Here is a 21,028-nt window from a genome sequence, read left to right as displayed (position 1 = left end):
ATTTTATACCTACAATTTTCTGGAGCTTTCCCACGCTACTAGAAAATTCACGTCATTCCCTTTTCGCTCGCTCGCTGGATTTCTTTAATTTTTCATGGACCGTGAGCAGCTGATTTTACATATTAGGACTGCAATACGAGAGTACTACCATATATCTACCAGCATAAACGTGAGAGTGACTGAGTTAATTGCAGGCCTAGTCAGGTTTTACTATCCATATGAAGAGTGTATACCGCTGCGTGCAGCATATCATATGTCAAGTTGACAGTAAACATGTGTTATTTGTTGTTGTTTTATTTCTTCTATTTTTTTTTATTAACGATAGGATGTTGAACCCGGCTCGTACTTACTCGCAGTAGTTTTCGTGGACCATTCCATAGACGTGCAGTTCTTCACACATATCTAGAGCCGCCAGCATGGTAAACCAGCCTGTCGACAGCCACGTGTTAGTATTATACCTGCAGAGAAGACAACAATGCAGAAGAAAAAACATAAGTTAAATTAGACACAACAAATCTAATCTAATAGGGTCTGTCTGAAAGCTTTGCTAGTAATTTATGCTGAGAAGATCAACATTTACAAACTGTGTGACAATACTTGCCTCTGAAATGTCATTGCTTAGTAAGGAGAGCTAAGGCAAAAGGTTAGCTGTAACATTATAAGAGCAACCATATAGTATATCTCTTATCTTGTTGCCGAAACACTTTTTCATTACTAGATAAATGAACCAGAAAATAAAAAGCTTTAGTGGTTCTGAAACATGTTCATAGCGTGGTAAACGGTATATACATGTTAATATTCATGAACTTGTACACACCAAAATGAAGAGAGATTACCTATTGATTAATGTCGAGAGATTACCTATTGATTAATGTCTCAAAATACATGTTCACTGATAAATATTCATGATATGCACACAAAAGACAACACGGTTGATTGTATGAATGTAGTGAGACGAGCCTATACATCCAGGATGAAAAGTATGGAACAATTTGGTCCTTGTCTTGTGTTTGAAATCCATTTCTTGCAATTTGATGAATATTAATGATATAGAGTTGGGGACGTCATGAAAATGTGCTCATTATGAACCCATATCACCATACCAGTATGAAACAAATTTTGCGTTAAGTCCCTCCTATCTATGAATATTCATGGCATGGGAACCAAAAAATGTACTCATCAAGGGGCATCTACCTACAGTATCAAGTATGACATGGATTCAATTCGTAGTTGTTGAGATATCATGTTCAGATATATGGAACATTGATCATGCACCATTTGTTCTTACATTGGTACATTGTTACTGTCAGGGACCCATGATATTCTCTTGTAGAGTACTACAAGGCACAACACAGATTCAAACAGTTCACCCTCTCATACTTGGACAACCCACACCCTTACCCACTGACACACACACACACACTCGCATGATACATATTAATGTCCTAATATACAGGTTGATATGGATTCAATTTACGATCTCTGAATAAAGAAGATGAAATAAAAATGCACAATCTGCAATGTTTATCAAGTGGCATGGTGGGGTATTAAAATTATGATGCACTTGAGGTGGGGTTATTTATCATGACTATGAACTCATATTTTTGGTATAATTGTGTACTTATCTAACAAATCTTGTATACTTGGTAGTGATAACTTTGAAAAAATTGTATTATTTCTTAACTTTTGAGTGTACTGTAACACACTTGAGTGACCTACTACAACACTTTAATTGAGGCATAGCCCTGGATTCGCACCCATGTTTAAAAATGTCCTTCTTTGAAGGAGAAGTACCATAACAAAGTGGATCTGAAAATAACCCTATTGACTACTACCACCTTTGAAGGTTTAGTGTGCCAACAAAGGAAGTTGTTTTGCTTCAATGATTTGGTAGAGAATTAGTTGTAAAACCACACCCTACAATATCAGTGGCATATAAAGCTATTTTTTGTTTCAATGAAGCCAGTGATGCAAAATAGAAAGAAAGAGCAAAGGTCACTACCTCCCTAAAGTCAGTTTTACAGCAATTTGAGAGACCCTGACCTTTGTTCACATTCGAGAACGCAAGGGAAATTCAAGGGAGATCCCCACAGGAAGAAAACAAAACTTAACCCTGGTGGAGTATGGGAGTACTGTACGTGCCGGATCAAGAAGTACAGAACGCAAAGGGAAACATTGTGCAAACTCGTGGTGAAAAGGTCACAATGATTGTTCACAAATAACTGTGTACGATGCGAGGTGTTTTTACATTCTTTTGAATTTTTTTATTGGCTTTTTGAACTTTTATTCACTGCTTATTTATTCTTTACATCTGTTTGTATATGTAATTTTCCTTTTTCTTTTCTATTCATGTTCTTTGTCTATAAATTTTATGGTTTAGCTCCAATGAAAAACAATCATTTGAAATTGATTTGGATTCTAAATAAACTTTCACCACGACAACTACCGGTAGGTAGGCTGTTCGTAAGGATCCAAGATTTTTCTTTGCCGTAATTTTGATATAGACGATAGATGGTAGCAGTGTTAGCTTTATTGTTGTCGTAAATGAAAATGGTATTGTAAGGTATTGAAGGTACGCCATGTTTCAAATAGCGCTTCAGAGAGGAAAGTTTATCTATGGGTAAAAAAAAACCCTTACAAATAAATATTACCAATTCAATGTAAACTTTCTCTGTTGTGAGATGTACTATTCTTCCCTGCAATGTGTAATTAAGGCAGAAAATTGGTAGTGTCTAATTTAAACGTACAAACGCAGGCAAAATCACGACAGGTGCAAAGCTCGTAGAACAACAAAGGATAATATAGTAGTGTCTGCATGCATGCTGGCATTTTGCACTTCCACAGTGTCACAGGTTTCAGCTGGGCGCGCTATATTGACTTCCCTGCCATTATACATGCTTGGAAGTGACGCACCAATATCTGGAGATCCCCGGGTTGAGTGATCCTCCAAGCGTTCACATTACAACTTTTATCGCCCTTGCAGGATCAGGACCCTCCCCGAAAGGAGGTTCACTATTGCGAGGTCTGATCCTGAGTGTGCGAGCGTTCACATTACAATCTTGATAGCCCTTGTCGGGTCAGATCCTCCTCGCATTCTCAAAAGGTGAAGTAGCCCACTGTTACACTTACCAACACATCTCGGACTATAACAGGAAATTCCCCTAAACGTTTGTTTAACACTCTAGGTCTTTCCAGGCTCTACCCGGTGAAAAACAATTGATATACAGTATACTGCTAGGCAGTGGGCAACAGCCTGTTTTCCATGAAAGAGTATTGCAGAGGATGGTGAGAGGTATTCATGAAACATTATACCAATGTTAGACTACACATACTTGCAAGTTTGTTTGAAACATAGTCCAAAACTAACTGGTTTGGATATTTATGTACCTCCCGCCATGGGGATGTCCTCCTCCTCGAGGCTACCTGTGAATTGGTTCTCTAGGGACCCCAACTCCGGGGGTCAGTCGGTTTCGTCTTCCAATCCCGAGAGGTTTACAGAGGCTCTGCAGTCTAGGGTGTCCTCTCTGAGGACAACTTCCTCCGGTTTCGGGGTCGGTGGCGGCACCGGGACCACACTGGTCGTGGTTGCTACCCTCCGGCCCCCAACTTCTGCCTCCGCTCCGGCTCTCTTTTGTTCTATTTCCAAGAGCGGTTTCAGGAGGCCTGTTAATTGGGCCAGCCTTGCTGGTTCTTCCTCATGGCGTTGTTTCTGAGGCCGGTACCTCTTCTTTGCCCTTCGGTAAGGTTCCATCGTCGGAGGAGTCAGATGATTGGTCTGAGGCTGGTGACCATCTCCTCCTAGTGCCTCACCCTCGAGATCGGGACCATGATTTGGTGCGTTCCCGTCTGGCTGGTCTGTGTATAGTATCTCTTCCTCTGCTGTCCCGGTCTGGGATCCCAGCAGGGGGTCGTATCGGTTGTCGCTCTCGGTCCTTGCTCCGGGACCAGCTCTGATGTGCCTGTTGTGCGTCCCGGATGGGACTTGGACTGGGCTTTCCCGTGCCCGTGGCACCTGCCTTTCCATAGGAGTGCTCCTTTGCGACCCGGCTTGGGAAGCTCTCTCGGGTCGGCCGTGCCAGACTTCTTCCTGGGCAATTTTTTCTTGGCCAGAGCCTTGCCCATTTCCTTGCCATTTCCCTTGGCCAAAATCAAACTGGACGTCGCCAGGACCGTGGGAGGCACTTTTCCTCTTTCTCTTTCTCTGTCCACACTCTCTTCCTCGGCCCAGAGTGATGATGTCACTGGCAGTATAACAATGATCATGTGTTGTCTGCTAACTTCCTCCTTTCACTTTGTGAATGTGTATGTTCAAGATTTACTGTATCATTGCTGGATATGCTGAGTTTCAGGAACAGGCTTGCACAGTTGATATGACATGGATGAAAATCATATCAAATCCACATTTCAAGTGTCATTTGTCACTTTGAAGAAAACAGTCTCAAAGCAATAAATGTCTACTACAATAAAGTATATATAACCATGTCCACGTGGTTATACTATCTTCCACTTTCTAACATATATGCAAACAACAGGAGGATATCAATTTGTTTGCTGACATTAAAAGTTAAGGACAAGAAGAAGTGTCCTTGTATGAGATGATCAAGACCATAGAGGTTGTCAAATGGTTCATGAATAATCATGTAGCCTGGGCATTTTCTACATGACATGCTTTATACCCTATGTGCCACATCTGGGTAGTTTTCAACGAAATTTGTTGTCTTTCAATTCAAGATCTTTGTTGCAAAGAATTTTTTCGATTCTAACTCAACACACAGTTTGTGTATGAGCAAAAATGGCTTAAATGTACAACTGACTGTTTGACTTTGATTAACTAACCAGCTTGGTCTGAGCAGTGGCAATGTAACAGTGGGTCTGTAATGCACTACTTGGCAGACTGTGAATATAGCGAGAGGGACAAAGCCTAGTTAACCTCAAGGGAGCGACTTTCTTACAGTGGAGTTACCATTGATCTTATCCCAGTAGGCCATACCAGGATAGCCATACCAGGTTTTAAAGGGTGTGAAGACTCACGCACAAAGAAATGTCTAATGCCGGTAATTTGACCTACTTTTGAATGAGGTGTAACAGAAGTGTTAAACACCACCATCAATCCCAGAAAATATACACACAGCTTGCTACCGTCGGTAATTAGACACTAGTGTACAGTCAGTACATAAATCTGCGGTCAATACCCACAGCACAGTATACAAACGATACAGCGATGGACATCTCAGGTCCAGCTAAAGGTATCACGTTTCATTACTGTCTGCATTTTGTAGTGACACGAACAAAACGTCACAAGTAACAGAAAGTTAACTTTTTCTGATTGCCGCACGCGGTTTGGGGCGAGTCTTCAATGACTTTAATACACGCTACATGTCAGCTGGAATACCATGTGGTCTCACAGTTGCTGGTACTGTACTCTACATGGTAGAAAAAGCTCTCTGTGCAGTTAGTTTCCTATTTTACAACCAGTTAAAAGGATTCACAATCCCGTATGTTCTTGAATCTTCAATGAATTAGAAACAACCACAAAGGAATAATGTAAACAAATAAGAAAAAGACAAGGGAAACAGATGGTAATGTTATCCGTCATCTTCTGTCTCCCATCCCCCCCCCCCCTTAGTTTATCTTAGATGGAAATGTTTCAATATCCACAAAGAACATTCTTCCTATGTTCAATATTTAAACACAGATTTGCTACTATCAGCAAAGGCACAACTTTGAGACAGCAAATCAGCTCTGTCACCAACGAACCCTTTAACAATTGTTTTCAATGTCAAATGAGATTCACATGATGTTGTGCATTCACTGTGAAATGTTTGCAGAACTCACTGCCAAAGCTGAGTCATTTACTATAAATCACAGGGAATACGGCCAAGTTTGACACATTTGAGATAACTTGTCACCCCTGGATGCTATGAGTGTGAAAACTGATGAGGGCCACAGTGTATTTATAACCCTAAACACAAGAATAACAATTTCATTTTCTTGACTACTGTGTATGTATTGTTGAGCTCTTCACAACATTACAGTGAACTGAAGTTGACCTAGATACCAATTTCAATGAATAGGGTTCTTGTACTGCACTCACCAAGCAGGAACTACATGTACTAAGTATGAAGTTCGAGAAAGATGGTTCTTTTCGATTTATCGTAGTTTACAAGGTTTTCAGAATGTGACTTATAAATGTTGACTGCAAATGACCTTTGACCTCCACCAGTTTCAGTAGGGTTCTTGTACTCACCAAGCTGGATCTACGTACCAAGTATGAAGGTCAACGAAGATGTACTTTTTGAGTCATCGTGTTCACTAAGTTTTCACACTTTTGACCTCTGTTGACCTCTGTTGACCTTTGAACTTCACAATCAGTTATTAACACAGCCTTAGGTGTAGACCTAATTTATGGCTTAAATATGCCTCAGAAAACACCATTTTCATCTAATACAGTATTTATGCTGAATGGTCCTTTGACAATCTTCACAACCCCCTACATCAAAGTCAAGGAAAACCAAACCAGCTGCATCTGTCCTTTTAGTTCATAGGCGTTCGTTCAATTTGGGTGAACGTTCGTTTTGATTTTGTGCGAATGTCCTTTTGATTACGTTACATCTTCGTTTTTTATGGTGGCGCTTGTTCTTTTTGTTCTGAGCACTTTTTCGTTTTCGCGTGTGAGCGTTCATTCTGATTTTGTGCGAATGTTCTTTTGCTTACAATACATCTTTGATTTCATGGTGGCGATTGATATTTTTGTTCTGACAAGTGGATCAATTTTGACTTCCCGGTGCCCCGTGTTTATACTTCGGTTGCATGTGTTTGATATGTTTTGCTACATTTTTATTGTAAGTGCAGCCTTTCATAATTTTTTACATAGTTATTACATAATGTTTGTTTCATTTTGCATATTTTTTCAAAATTTTTTATTCCTTGTTTATTTGTTTCATCATTGTATTTTTGGCCCAAATGGCCGCCCATATGGTAAAAGTACAAATAACTGTCAGTATCCACAATGAGCTTGAACAAAACTTGCTGGCATGCTCCATTAAGTAACTGCTTCAGAATTAAGTACATACCCTAGAGTATTTATACATCAGGCATAAATTTTTTCTTCTCAATCATCAAAGGAGAAAGGGCAACGTACTTTAGTTTGTCAGCAAAGTTTTGCTAATTTACAACTCGTCAAGGCCCCTCCCCACATTCCTGTGAGTAGCAAGTAATTTATCACTGAAGTACCATTAAAACCCGGCAACATAAGTTATTAACCAGAACATTCTGAATCACAGCAGGCTTGACAAGGAGTTCTGAAAATGTTTCCTTGTTGACTTAATGAATTTATGAAAGATATATGGTGTAGATCTATTTGTAAATTAACAAACAATCTTGCAAGCCCTGAAGTATATCCCTTACTGTGGATGCTTCAGTACACACACTGCACTGTGGAATCGTGGGTGTGTGGTAAGTGTGTGGTACAGTATATATGGTGTCTCTGTTGACCTGCATATATATGCAGGAACAAACATCAAATAGAGTACTTTGCAAAAAATAGCTTATAATGAATTGTGTCACGCACCGCCGAACATTTGTAGTACCCAAACTGTTCAAGCATCTAAATAATAGTTTTGGAAGTTATTTCAAAACACAAGTGGAATTGTACAGCCTACAAGGTTCTATATGAACCACTAATTGCACTTTAACAAGCACGGACCAATGGCTTGAGTCTGTATGCATGTCAGAATTTTCCACTAACAGTCATTAGAAAAAGGCTATTATATGATAACTATCACAAATAATTGGAAAATGCTCTCCATTTTGCTTGTGGGGTACAGTACGCCTTTACCCAGTAACTTTTGCCCAATGCACAGGGTAAATTACCGAAACTAATGCAAATTACTCTCAGTTTGAGTATATTAAACCATTCAGTTTTAGCATTGGAGAGTCATTTTCTCATCTATCTATTGATTTTTATACTCGTTTGTGAAAGCTCACTAGACACAATGACGTTCTGAACTTCTGAAAGAATGTAAATGATATTACCGATACGTGGCTGATGATTTCAGTTTACAGAGAAAAATTGGTTAGTTAATGCATTTAAATTATATATGCGGGCCCATTACTACTTTGCTGTGAGCTATCAGGTGGATTCTACCTGCATATTTAGTTAAAATGATATACTCAATTCAACAATTGGTACAAACTGTGCTTATATAACTGCCTATATAACGTACATAATGCGAACATATATTGGCTACTGTACCATGCCCGGTTGGTACATACGTATAGCGTTGCACATAATTTACTCTAACACTCAAACAACAGTTCATAAACTGTTCTTCAAAATCACTGAAATAAAATTCACGGATCAAATTTACAGTAAAGGAAACTTGAAAGTATTTGTTACACCGAAAGATGAAACTTGGCGGAAACGATGTCACAGCAGAATGTAGTACAGAGAAGCTTAGGCTTTGTAGAACTGTCCGATTGTAAACGTTAGAGTAGCATACATGCGAAAAATTCCTGGCGTTGGAGCTGGATAGCACGATGTATAAACAACAAAGAGTCTGCTGTTAAAACTTATCTTGTGTTACAAAAGGACCACGAAACCACAGATCTACTACATATATCGGGGCTTCAGGAGTTTTGGAAAATGTATCTAATATATAAGAAATTTCATCAAAAATTAAGGAAGAAATTAATCTGTATACAAACACGGTTTTTGTTGTGATTACTGTAGGTACTGTACGAGGCGTGGGTTAATGTCGCAATCTGCATTAGCGTAGATGACGTCACATTTTGTACTGTTCAAATCATATTGGTAATGTCCATCCTTAACGATTATAAAATTGTTTCTCTGTCAAACGCAACATTAGCGTTCTCATACTTTGACAACATGTGTGGAAAATTATTTATAATTTTTTAAGGTAACTTCTTTGGCCCACCAGACAATCCTTTTAAGATATATGCCAATAGTTGCCAACAACCTGCAATTTATCTCCAAAGAGGCAGGGCACATCTACAACAAGAAATGTTATGGGCCAGAAGATTCTGTTTAGATGCTGCTTGTTCACTTTCATAACATTAAGGGCAGAATGCCAAGTATTACTGCACAGTCAAAATGGACATGAAGCTATTTCCCGGGATTGACATTTCCAAGACTTTGTTAATTTATGATGACATGAAAATACCATTTGGCACATCAAGCCTTAGTCCATACAAACTACAAGCATTTATCATTTCCACTCGGGCAAGAGGGAACGTTGCTAGTGTTTGTATTGATTTTTACGTACATGCAGTTGAAAACCATTTCTTCACGAAAAAGAATGGATAGAAAAGTACTGACAGAAACATAGTTTTGAGAAGAAGAATGAAAAAAAAAAACCAAAACTCATAGCTGGCCCTCTGCTGATGAGGTATCTCCCTGTTTCACAAGTTTTTTGACTATTACTTGTTTGCGTGGGTATGGAGACCAGTATCGAAACCAGCCTAGAAGAGGCATCTAAAATACCAAGTTTTTAGTTCATGCAAGATGCGTATGTGTGGGAGATATCCTGTTAACGAGCCACAGCATCACATGTACACACAAACACCACACAAACACACATGTATACAGATATCATGATTGCCATCACCACTAATGCACAGGTTCCTGCGCACTCAAGACACACACATGAGCTCTTGATGTCAGGGGATGCACCTTTTTGAATCCCCTTTAATTTAACTAGGGCAAATATACTCATTTCCTTTAAACCAGAAACCTTCCAGGAATATCTGATTTACAGCTTTAACAATCTTTCCTAAGTAAATGACAAAAAGGGGATCACAAATTAGGATAATTGGTTATTTTTAGTTTGGCAGTGTTTTTTAGTACTATACTTCGTGCACTGATTTTTTTTGTTCGACAGGACTTACTGTATATGGGATTGACCGAAGGTTACAATGAGCTGACTGCAAACAATGGTAATTAACAGAATTACGATGACCAATAATCACTGTGGGAAAAATACAATATTTATTCTATCTTATGAGTAGCATCAAAACAAGTTAAATTGGGGCTAATTATAGTATATAATACAGCTCTGCTTTAATTTAAAGGGATAACAAAGTCTAAAACTTTAAACAAAAAATTATATCACAGGGCAAGTAAAAAGAACCACACTGCTCTAACCCCCACCACCCCACCCCCTCTAGATAACTCATTCCATAGCAGAGATTTAAAGAAAATGCAAATTTACTTTATTGAGATAAATACATTGTGCCATAATATGTGATGTCATACATGCGCAAACACTTTAAACTGCTTTTTGTGTTCCAGCATTGTTAGGATCGCAGGATTCTAAGTCTGGGACGCTACGTTTTGGGGCGCAAAATCTTCACATTGCTTGCGTCAGGCAGGAAGCAAACTTGTTTCCAATTTGAGGAACAAACCCGTAGTACAATTGGCATTCGATGGGGACACAAGCTTTATTTCTCTAGTGACATTACTACATTCCATTCATTTCACTGATGCAACGAGGAAGTGAAACCACTGATCAGTTGTGACTAAGTCACTTCGTCACACATCATCAAACATAAAATAACATCCTCTCACACAACTGCATTATGTTTGCAAGGTTATTTATTCAAGTTTGAAGAACAAGAAAACCATACTGTTTGTGTAGTTCATGAATGACAGCATGCATTATTGCACAATGAATTCATCCAAGATAAAGTGTATAAACTGTAAATTTTTTGATCTCAACAACCAGCTAATATTAAGCTGGCAGTTGGATCTATTTGCTCTGTTTTATAAGCTCTGTGTTATAAATTTCTTTGATTTCCTTTAGAAGGGACATCCTATTGTCTGTATGGAACAGTGGGATTTCTTTTTTTTAACTTATAAACCCCAAATACGTGTAAAACATATCAAATCTCTTTGCTCACTCACAAAACTATTGCAAAATTAAGGTAAGAGCATACTCACTTTGGTTTACCGGTTTCTTTTTCAAAGATGAGGTCCGACTCCATTTCCCCTACTTCGTCCAAGGAATAAAATTGTGTTTCTGGATATTGGACTAAAAGTGACTCGATCTTATTCAAGGCCCATTTATGATTGGGTGTGTTCAATCCGAATAATAGCACTTTTTCTAGACTTTTGTTGCGTTCTTGGATTAATAATTTTTCTGAGTCCGCTACGAGAGGCTCTGATGTCATATAACACACCACACGCACTGTAGTCCTTGCCCCTACATCTTCCTCATAACCCTCAGTGGGGGAAGCATTCATTCGTATAACACACGGCATCGAATCAATTTCTTTTCCTAACTTGCTTCCTAACATCTGTCCGCTGCTCGAGACTAACGCACATTTTTTACAACGCTTTTTCAGTGTCTGTGGAAAGAATTGGATGGAGAAGAGAAATAAAACATGATCAAACAACATGACCAATCCACAAGGTAGAATGCTATGAGAGCACAACATAAGAAAGTTTTACATCGAGGGAATGATGGAGCACATGTCTAATAACCACGACAAAATATCTAACTACAGGATATTAAAAATTTCATACCAAAATAAAAAGGAGAAGCTATTTCCCCCACTAATGCATCTTAACTATGTCTTTTCTTTTTCTTATAGCACAAATATATACCCCCCTAAATCAATAATGGTCATTGCCAAAGCCAGGTTTCAATGAGAGCAACTTATGTCATAATAAAACACAATGCTTGAAAAAGCTTAAAAGTTGATACAGGAGACACAAGGCATCAAATTAATACCATAGCCCGTTCCGCAGCGTAATTAATACCATAGCCCATCACATAGCGTAATTAATACCATAACCCGTCCCGCAGCATAATTAATACCATAGCCCATCCCGCTGCATAATTAATACCATAACCCGTCCCGCAGCGTAATTAATACCATAGCCCGTCCCGCAGCGTAATTAATACCATAGCCCGTCCCCGGCGTAATTAATACCATTACCCGTCCTGCAGCGTAATTAAGACCATAGCCCGTCCCACAGCGTAATACCATAACCCGTCCCGCAGCGTAATTAATACCATAACCAGTCCCGCAGCGTCATTAATACCATACCCCGTCCCGCAGCGTAATTAATACCATAGCCCGTCCCCGGCGTAATTAATAACATTACCCGTCCTGCAGCGTAATTAAAACCATAGCCTGTCCCGAAGCATAATTAATAACATAGCCCGTCCGCAGCGTAATTAATACCATAACCCATCCCGCAGCGTTATTAATACCATAGCCGTCCCGCAGTGTAATTAATACCATAACCCGTCCCGCAGCGTAATTAATAACATAACCTGTCCCGCAGCGTAATTAATACTAGTGTTTACACAGGTCCAAAAATCGGGAACCGGGTACCTGAGGGCCGTTACCCGTCGGGTATCCGGGTACCCGAAAAAAATTGTTTACCCGCGTGTATCACGATTTTCAAGAAATTACATATTGGATGCTATAATAAATGCATTATATTCTCTACTGACAATGTTTTCATGTTCAAATACGTAGGTGTAAGATAAGTATAAATCCTCCATCAATAATTTTTATTTGCTTCTGTTTCTTTCATTAACTTGTTAATAAATTAATTATTTAATTATAATTAGCATTACTACTAACATCGCACTGCCGCCGCTGCTTATGCTAGCTCGTGCACGTCTATTGGATCAAACCATATAAATATCCAATTTAGCTCTTAAACAGTTTTTAATACTACTACTATCTATTATGCCCAGGGTTCGCATTAGCCGCGAGATTGTGCGATTCGCGCAATTTGATCGCATTTGTAATGAACGATTAGTAAAAAGCCACTTGCGATTACTATTTTTTAGTTATCCCGTCTATAATCCATAAACATCACGTAAAATTCCTTGTCAGCCTTTCCTTCTTTGAAGATAAACGAATGAATATATAATAATTTCTTCCACATGGTAGCCTAACACCACACTAAGTCAATGAGAAATCTAGCTAAGCCTAACTATCTGTTTATTTGCTGGAGTTGTGACGCAGTTATAAGACATCCATGGAATACTTTCGTTATTGCTGTTACGTTCAACCACATGGTTGCCTAACACCACACTAAGTCAATGGGGGTAGTCTAGCCTAGCCACCTGTTTAATAGCTGAAATTGTGACGCAGTTATAAGATATCTATGGAAAGCTTTCGTTATTGCTGTTATCTTCGAACACATGGTAGCCTTACAACACACTAAGTCAATGGGAAATCAGCCTAACCATCGGTTTGCAATTTTTTTTTTAAACAATCACACTTTGCGTATGATTCGGGTAATAAATTAGGAACCGGGTAGTATCGCGTCGAGCGGGCCCCTTCGTTATTGCTGTTATCTTCGACCACATTGTAGCCTAACACCACACTAAGTCAATGGGAAATCTGCCTAACCGTCGGTTTGCCAATTTTTTTTTTTTTTTTTTTTAAATCACTTTGCTTAGGATTCGGGTAATAAATTAGGAACCGGGTAGTATCACGTCGGGCGGGTACCCAGATAACCCGTGCAAACACTAATTAATACCATAGCCCGTCCCGCAGCGTAATTAATACCATAACCCGTCCCGCAGTGTAGCATCTTGACTTACCTCACCGGTCCTCATTGATTTGTAATGCTCCAAAACAGCGGCCGGTTTTCCAGGCTGATGAAAGCTAATTTTGACTAAAAGTTTTCCCTCATCGAATGAGGAATCTTTGTACTTTACGACTGAACTTTTATGGAGGATGATAACATCATCAGCTGGGGCTTTATTGCTCCCTGATATATCAAGAGTGTACAGGTAAGAGAGGAACACAAATCCCATCAGAAATGTGTATAAGACTAGGAAGAACACAGCATACTGTTTGGCCTGTCAAGAGAGAGAAAAAGACAATGTACTATGTAAAAATATATATATTTGACACTGGAAAATCATGTATCAATGTACCAAAACCATAGAAAACAAGAAAAATAAATGTATGGCGGTTTACAAATCATGTAGCCAAAATAAAAATAAAAAATGCCATTCCATGCTTCCATGGCAGAATAAAGCTGAACCAAATGAAGATTCTGTCTTCAACATAAAAATCATGGTAAACAATCTTACGCTATTGGATTCACAGCTGACTTGAGGGAAGTCTTTTGGCTTAGCATTATCAGTCATTGTTGCAAATATATGAATAGCAGCACTAGCACATGCTGCCCTGTGTGAAACTATAGGACAGGCAAGCAATGCAATCAAAACTTCCAACAATAAGTTCAAATGAGTACAATCAGATCGCCAAAAAGTTCCCACTAGTTATTTAAAAAGATCTCTCTTCTGTAATTTTCCAACTTATAGGGATCCAAAGTGCAACACTGTACAATGTGTCTGCAACCTCCCGACGAAGAGTTGGCGATGTGGCGGAGACTTTTCCAACACAGCCCTTCCTGTTAGTAATGGGGTCTGTGTTTTTTATACTACAAACTATATTATATATAATATACATTATACTGTACAGTTAGTAAAGTGCTTGATATCCTTCGCTGTTAACCCTCTTTTTTTTTCCTTTTTTTCTAAATGCAAACAGTTTTTGAACCAACAATACTGCTAACAGACGCAAACAATTTTTCGGCCATTCTGCCAATCACGCATGACCAGTTAACACACTTGCATAGCTATTGATGCACCCAGCTGCCCACTCTACAGCTATTGAAGAGGTAAAGAATAGCAACAAAATGACTCAAATAAAAAGAATTCTCATTTGCCGGCTTGAACTACAGGTATATGAACGATGGTCTTTGATTTACTGTACTTCCTCCCTTTTTAAAAGTCTTTGCAGATCTTGTGTTTATGACAATATTGTCGAGGTCAAACTCAAGGGCTCTTCACATGTGTCGATTACCCAGAACTCACTGGTTTGGGGATTTACGAACGACGATACTTACCTGCCTCTGTTCTACTTATGCACTTAATCTACATAGCCTACAAACAGTTGGTAACATTTTAGCCCCAATTCCCCCCCCCCCCTCCACCCGAACCCCTGCCAGACCTACTTTAGGTTCAACACCTACTTTTTCCTCCTTTTGAATCTACCCACAGTCCTACTGATATGCTCGCAAGCCTTAAGAACGGTAGAATTGGAAGGTAGAAGTAGTAGGTGTTGACCTTAAAGTAGGACATTGGAGGCGCCATGCTTAAATGGTTAATGGAGATCCGACCAAATCCAACCAGGTTCACTCAAAATATTTAAATTAAATGTGCTGTGCATTCAAAGAACTACTTTGTAACCAACATGAGGAACATCTAAGGATTGACATCTGACATGGGTTTAAGAATAACCATAAATATTTTAACTTGGAGGAGGCAAATACAATTTGTCAACGGTGTTCACTTTACCATGCATCTATAGGCCCCATGTGATAGACTTTCTTCCATTCTCTGCGTGTCACCTTCTCATACATCGCTTCTTCATATCTGTAAGTGAGGAGGAGTAGGAGGAGGAGAAAAACACATGAAAATTAATCTCGCCCACAAAGGCTAGGAGCATGGTTAACACACGACACATTTTCTACTGTTCACAATCTGAGCTCTATCATAGCACTGTTAGTATATATATACACCGTCCTATTCCACAATTGATATTAGTGCAAAGATATTATGTACACAACCTTTAGGCGTATTGTGTTGCACGAACGCACAGGCATCATTACTGCAACAACTACTGTACACAAGGACATGTACAAACAGTAAAGTTACTGTAAAGTGAGGGTACTGTTCTCTATAAACCGTATGTTGAATATAGTGCAAAACAGAAAAAAAAACTTAACCAGTACAACGTTAGAACGTTCACCTCACCTATATTTAGAATTGCCACTTGATAGCTTGTGTAAGTGATAAAACTTACTGGTTTATATATTTACGAGTGACTCGCTTACCTGTCTCCTCACCACAATTGCTATGCCCCCCCAGTAAGTAGGTTTTTTTAACTATGATGCATACACAGACCGTAAACTTTTCTTATGATTTGATTGTGACATGTATCGAAGGGAAAAGTTGACTGACAACAAAAATCTCAGAATGAAATAGTTTGTTAATTGTAATGTACTAAGGTCCGGCGGTATACCGATATATTCGAATATAGTCGGTATCGAGATCATAGTCATACTGATGGTATTGACTTACATGTATTACCGATATACCCAAAAAATACTGCTATTCTCAAACATTACCATAAAGTTAAGCATTGCCAAATGTACTGTACGTAATTGCTGGAAACCAGCCATGTTTTAGTTTTCTACTTAATTTCCTACACCTTCTCAGCGAGGTTCTCCGTGGACGGAAAAGACGAGAAATTGAAGAAAATACTGTCTAATAATGACTCAAGTCCATACTAACCAATCATATCATTCACAGTTCATTTGCTAAATGCTAAATATTTATGTGCGCTATGTTTGGAAACAGTCCAATGTCTAGAACAATGGCAGGTTTGTAACATGAACACCTGTTTTGCTAATCAGTGTCTGCGGGGTCCAAGCCTAAGCATTCAATGAGCTAGGTACTGTAGATTCCTCATTGCTTTTCGCTTGTCTTGAAGGCGAATGCGACTTCAAGGATACAACGGTACTTTTACAGTTACAATTTGTTAATAAATAGTTAAACTGTACGCAGGAGAGTAGAACCAGGAAAGTATCTTGCAAATAAAATCAAGAAACCAGAAGATGACAGAAACACATGACATAAAAAGCCACATCCGAATGATCCAAAAGTATAAGGCAAGTACATAAAGCGAACAACATGCATCCTTCCCAGCTTCAAAAAGACACGAGGCCACGGGCGATCTGCCCTGTTTTGTCAAAACAGCCCTCTGAAAAACTTAGTGAGGAGAAAAATAAAATTGGAAAAAAGGAAACTGTGAGCAAAATTGTCCCCAGTATTGTGTCACTATATGTCATTACTTATTTCAGTTACAGTATCAAATCAGTAGTTATTTTCAAATTATTTCTGTTTGAATACAGTTTGAGTCCCGAAAGTGTTGATGTTGTATTCGATGTACCCGTTCTGGGATATTTCATCAGTGCCATATTTCAGCCATTGCCACAATTGTAGTGTGTATATTAACGTGGGTTATGTGCTATTAGCATATTTCCCATTGTAATTTCTACTGATGCAAATAAAGATACATGTGCATTAAATTTCAGCAATTCCCGCCAAATATTTACTGTTTTTCAACTTTTTTCGTAATGGCCTACAGTATGTTATGTTAAGGGGCTATATGTAGGTACGATCACTAAACAGACACAGTCTCGATACTCAAATATATGTGAAATAAATGGCGGCAAAATGGAGAGGTTTTAATTCCCCGGGGCGCCCAGCCCAGCAAAGAAAGAATTGTGAAGAGATCACACATTTCCCACATTTTTATGATTGATTTTCTGTATAAAATTGTTGAACATTTAACTCATAAAATAGCCCCCGCTGGCCCAAAAGTAGCCACCTCTAAAAAGGGCATGCTTATCTTTTATGTTACATATTGTGTGGTAGGTGTCAAATGTCAACAGAGTATCTCAATGTAACCACATGGTAACAACTTTCCATGTGCATGGCGCAGGGTGCATGGCAAGTACAGCACGAATGTATTCTGCACAACTGCGCAAGTGTTGTCTGCCCAGGGGCCTGTCTGTTATCACGGGTTGCATATCACAAAATTTGCAAAAACGAAAGGGAAATATCAGTATTTCCGGTATTGATGTGATGGTATGTTGGTATCAGTTTTCACAATCATGACACTATCTTATTTCTGTAAAAGTCTGACAAATTTGTAGACATACTGTACCAAGCGAACTGATAAACTGAAATGTAAGAGTTGCCTATGTTTACTAACACAGCTTGTTCAAAACAGAGAAACGGTTCTTGTTCAAACCATTGATCAGAACTGGTTTGAAATAACAAAAGGGGTAGTACTAAATCATTTTATACTTTATATTTCCAGACAATTCAGATCTATGGACGTGTAGGCTGCTGGTGCATCCAGTATGGTAAGACAGTGCACAACTTAGTACAAAGATGTAGCTGAGAGCTCACGCAAATCTAACCCACCGACATCCTGCTCTCTTTCAACTGGCCCTTCTTGAAGGACAGGTCAGGAAATCGGTAATTGATGAGCAACTAGTACATGCACTGTACTGTGGCACACACTGCTTTTTGCTATCAGCTAGGTATTAAGTATTGTATGCAGACCCCTATTCTTGATAAGTTACTCAGTGGTTAATATGAAGTACATTGATTATCCTATATATTTCAACATTTAATTCAAACCATCTTTGTTCTGCCGCAGTTTCAGTTCTTAACTGAATGTCATCCTTAGAACACTTTCCCCAACATCCCAGTGTCATCATAATTCAGTGCTGATGTCTAAACATGAATGTAACTACGGATATCCTCCATTCAAGATCATATTTCAAAATTTCAAAATGCAGCTCTAACCAGACTTGCCAAAGGCAATCACTTGTAACAGCATGCATGCTATGAGTTTGAGAGAATTCCAAGAACAACAGGGAAAAAAATTCCAGGAAAAACAGGGGAAAATTTTCAAGAAAACCATCAGGGACACAGATGAACATGGTATGCCTTGGTTGAGTCCACATGGCTGGTCACATGGGCTGAACACTGTTAAAAGGTTACTGGGTCACTCAAGAAACAAGAGAGTCTGGGGAAACCCCAAAACTCACTGGTTTGGGTATATACGAACGACAATACTTACCGCCCTCCTACAACACTAACGCACGTGTTGTACCGTTAAGACCTTTCACGTAACTTTTTCTGATTACTACCTGTTTAGGTCTTTCTCTCCTGTGTTCCCATTATCCTTGAGGTTCCACAGGAAGTCTTTTTGGGGCTTTTACGGCCACCGGGGAGCTCCTCCTGTGGAGTTTAGGCCTTCACGTACTTGCATAGTTCTGTTTATTCAGAAATACCTGTGCAGGCCGTATTGTTTCGAACCGCGGATTTTTTCGCAGATTTTTCTGGGGAGTCTGGGGGACTATGATTGTGAGAACCGCTGCAAAATTTGTGGAACAGATTTGACTGAACCTAGTCATCAAAGCAGGTACAGTACAGTATGTTGATCTGCATACTTACAGTACGTACTACTCTGTCAATGGTGTTTCACAGCATGGATGAGTAAAGTACAATTATGATGATTGTCTACAACTACACTCGGATAAACCATCTCTAGTATATGTAGTACCTTACTATACCTTACTGTACATGCAAACAGGTATTGTATTTGAGTTCCTTTTAGCTTTCCACATAATTGCACATACTGTATCAAGGATGTTTTCCTGAAAGTTTCAGTTAATGTACCACTTCCCTGAGCTTTAAGTACAAGTAACAGGAAGTTAGACCTGTACAATAATTCAAATCTCACACTTTAATACTGTAGCTAGTATTTGACCTGCGGTGAACAAACTTTTCTACATGTGATCTCCAGTATATATATATAGGAAGAGTGAATGGACAAGTTCTGAGTAAGTGTTTATTGGGAATGCCACCATAGCTTAGTAGAGAGCATACAAACTTTGGAACTACAGAAGAAGTTATTGGTGATCATATACTCAACAGATGGCAAACAGACACCATATATTCTACTGTCTGTGTATTGTTTAACATACAGGTGCGACACAAACAACATGTTACACTGTACAGTTTGTGGCGTGTATGACTACATTGATCTTTTCTCAAGTTAACACTACAAAGTGCTCGTAGGCAATGATGGTATTATGAGATTACTGTGTGGACAGTTTGACTAGGCCCAACCACATGATTGCACCCTCTCCATTCCCAACTCCTTTATTTATATAATTTTTTTCTTTTATTTCTGCCATTAAATCACAATGAAGTACATTTCTAATAGATAAGTTATATCAATGAGGCTGCGGGACCAGAAGTAAAGAATGTTTCGTGTCTGGTCCCTTACAAAGTAAAACGAAAACATTCAATTTTATATAGAGAAAAGAAAAAACAATAGAAAATATACTCATAGGGGTTTAACAGAACTGGTTAAGAAAACAGTAAAATACAATGCTCATAATAAGGCAGAACCATACGAAAATTATTCGTTGAGTAGATAATGTTTAAGTTATAAGATGAAATTGATTTGCTATTTCTTATGTTTTCACTTAGAGAATTCCAGAGGGCGACACCAGAACATCTAACCTGAGAATGATATAAGTCCTGGTCATAGGTGTTTGTAACATATTATAAGAACGAGTGTTGTATGAATCCGATTGGTCTGGCAGTGCTACAACTGCAAATCAGTCAAAACATAACGTTAGTTGTAACAACACCACTTAGTCTAAAACCTTGTGACACATACAGTATATTCAGTCAAACAGTTGCGACCAAGATCAACGAAACTACTTTCCCTGTTTGCAAATTTACTGGTTATGGTTGAGTTACTATAAAAGTCTCAGTACGTGTTTGCTTAAACTTCGACCTTTCCAGCTTACTGCACTAAAAGTTCAGTGAAAATGACACCATGCTATGCAATTTTTATATCAATATTCATTATCTTTATTGAGATATCTGTCTTTAAAATTTTGAGCTGAAAAAAATTTGCCAGATTTATCAACGAGTCTGTAGAATCCTAGATTCTACAAACTTCAATCAAACTTTGCAAGCCCTGCCCAACAGATCAATCAAATCTCTCCTTTTTGTTTACGAGCGTAAGGCCTAGGCTTACTTTACTTTCGTGGCTACTGTAGCCTGTTTTGGGTCCCTGCTCTTGTATCTTTCTCTTGGTCTTACCGATGTAGCTTGCAAAATTGTGTTATTTCCTTCCATTGCAATGCATAGACAGGTGTTTTCAGACGTTTCCTCCGTGGAATTGTAAAAAGTGGATGATACGAGTATAGGACTGTGTTAATATCTTGATCGGGCCGCATCTGTTGACTATTTTGTTTACATTTGTGTAATGAACATGCTGACATGGCCGGTCGCAGTGATTTTACTGTAAATCGTTCGCGCCATAAGGGCAACAGAAAATAAATTTCTTTCATTTGATTGTG

The 21,028-nt window shown here is 38.8% G+C and overlaps 1 protein-coding gene and 1 long non-coding RNA gene across 4 annotated transcripts in view; both read right to left on the bottom strand.

Annotated features, from left to right (window-relative positions):
* LOC139980054 (alpha-N-acetylgalactosaminide alpha-2,6-sialyltransferase 3-like) overlaps positions 1 to 21,028 on the bottom strand; it is a 37,801-nt gene that overhangs the window by 7,738 nt on the left and 9,035 nt on the right. For 2 of the 3 annotated variants that reach the window (XM_071991423.1, XM_071991424.1), the window contains exons 2-5: positions 15,360 to 15,437; positions 13,590 to 13,850; positions 10,958 to 11,364; positions 351 to 458 (exon numbers count right to left, since the gene is read on the bottom strand). In XM_071991423.1, the coding sequence (XP_071847524.1) occupies positions 351 to 458; positions 10,958 to 11,364; positions 13,590 to 13,850; positions 15,360 to 15,398 (815 nt within the window). In that variant the 5' untranslated portion in view covers positions 15,399 to 15,437. Of the gene's footprint in view, positions 1 to 350; positions 459 to 10,957; positions 11,365 to 13,589; positions 13,851 to 14,087; positions 14,447 to 15,359; positions 15,438 to 21,028 lie in introns of those variants that run through there. The other variant, XM_071991422.1, reaches the window with a different exon arrangement.
* The window catches only part of LOC139980055 (uncharacterized), a 68,227-nt gene that overhangs the window by 44,203 nt on the left and 2,996 nt on the right, over positions 1 to 21,028 (bottom strand). The gene's annotated exons all lie outside the window — the stretch shown is intronic.

The sequence above is a fragment of the Apostichopus japonicus genome, chromosome 14 (assembly GCF_037975245.1).
Source record: "Apostichopus japonicus isolate 1M-3 chromosome 14, ASM3797524v1, whole genome shotgun sequence".
NCBI classification, from domain to species: Eukaryota; Metazoa; Echinodermata; class Holothuroidea; order Aspidochirotida; family Stichopodidae; genus Apostichopus; species Apostichopus japonicus.
This window is presented reverse-complemented; position numbering and strand designations above follow the sequence as displayed.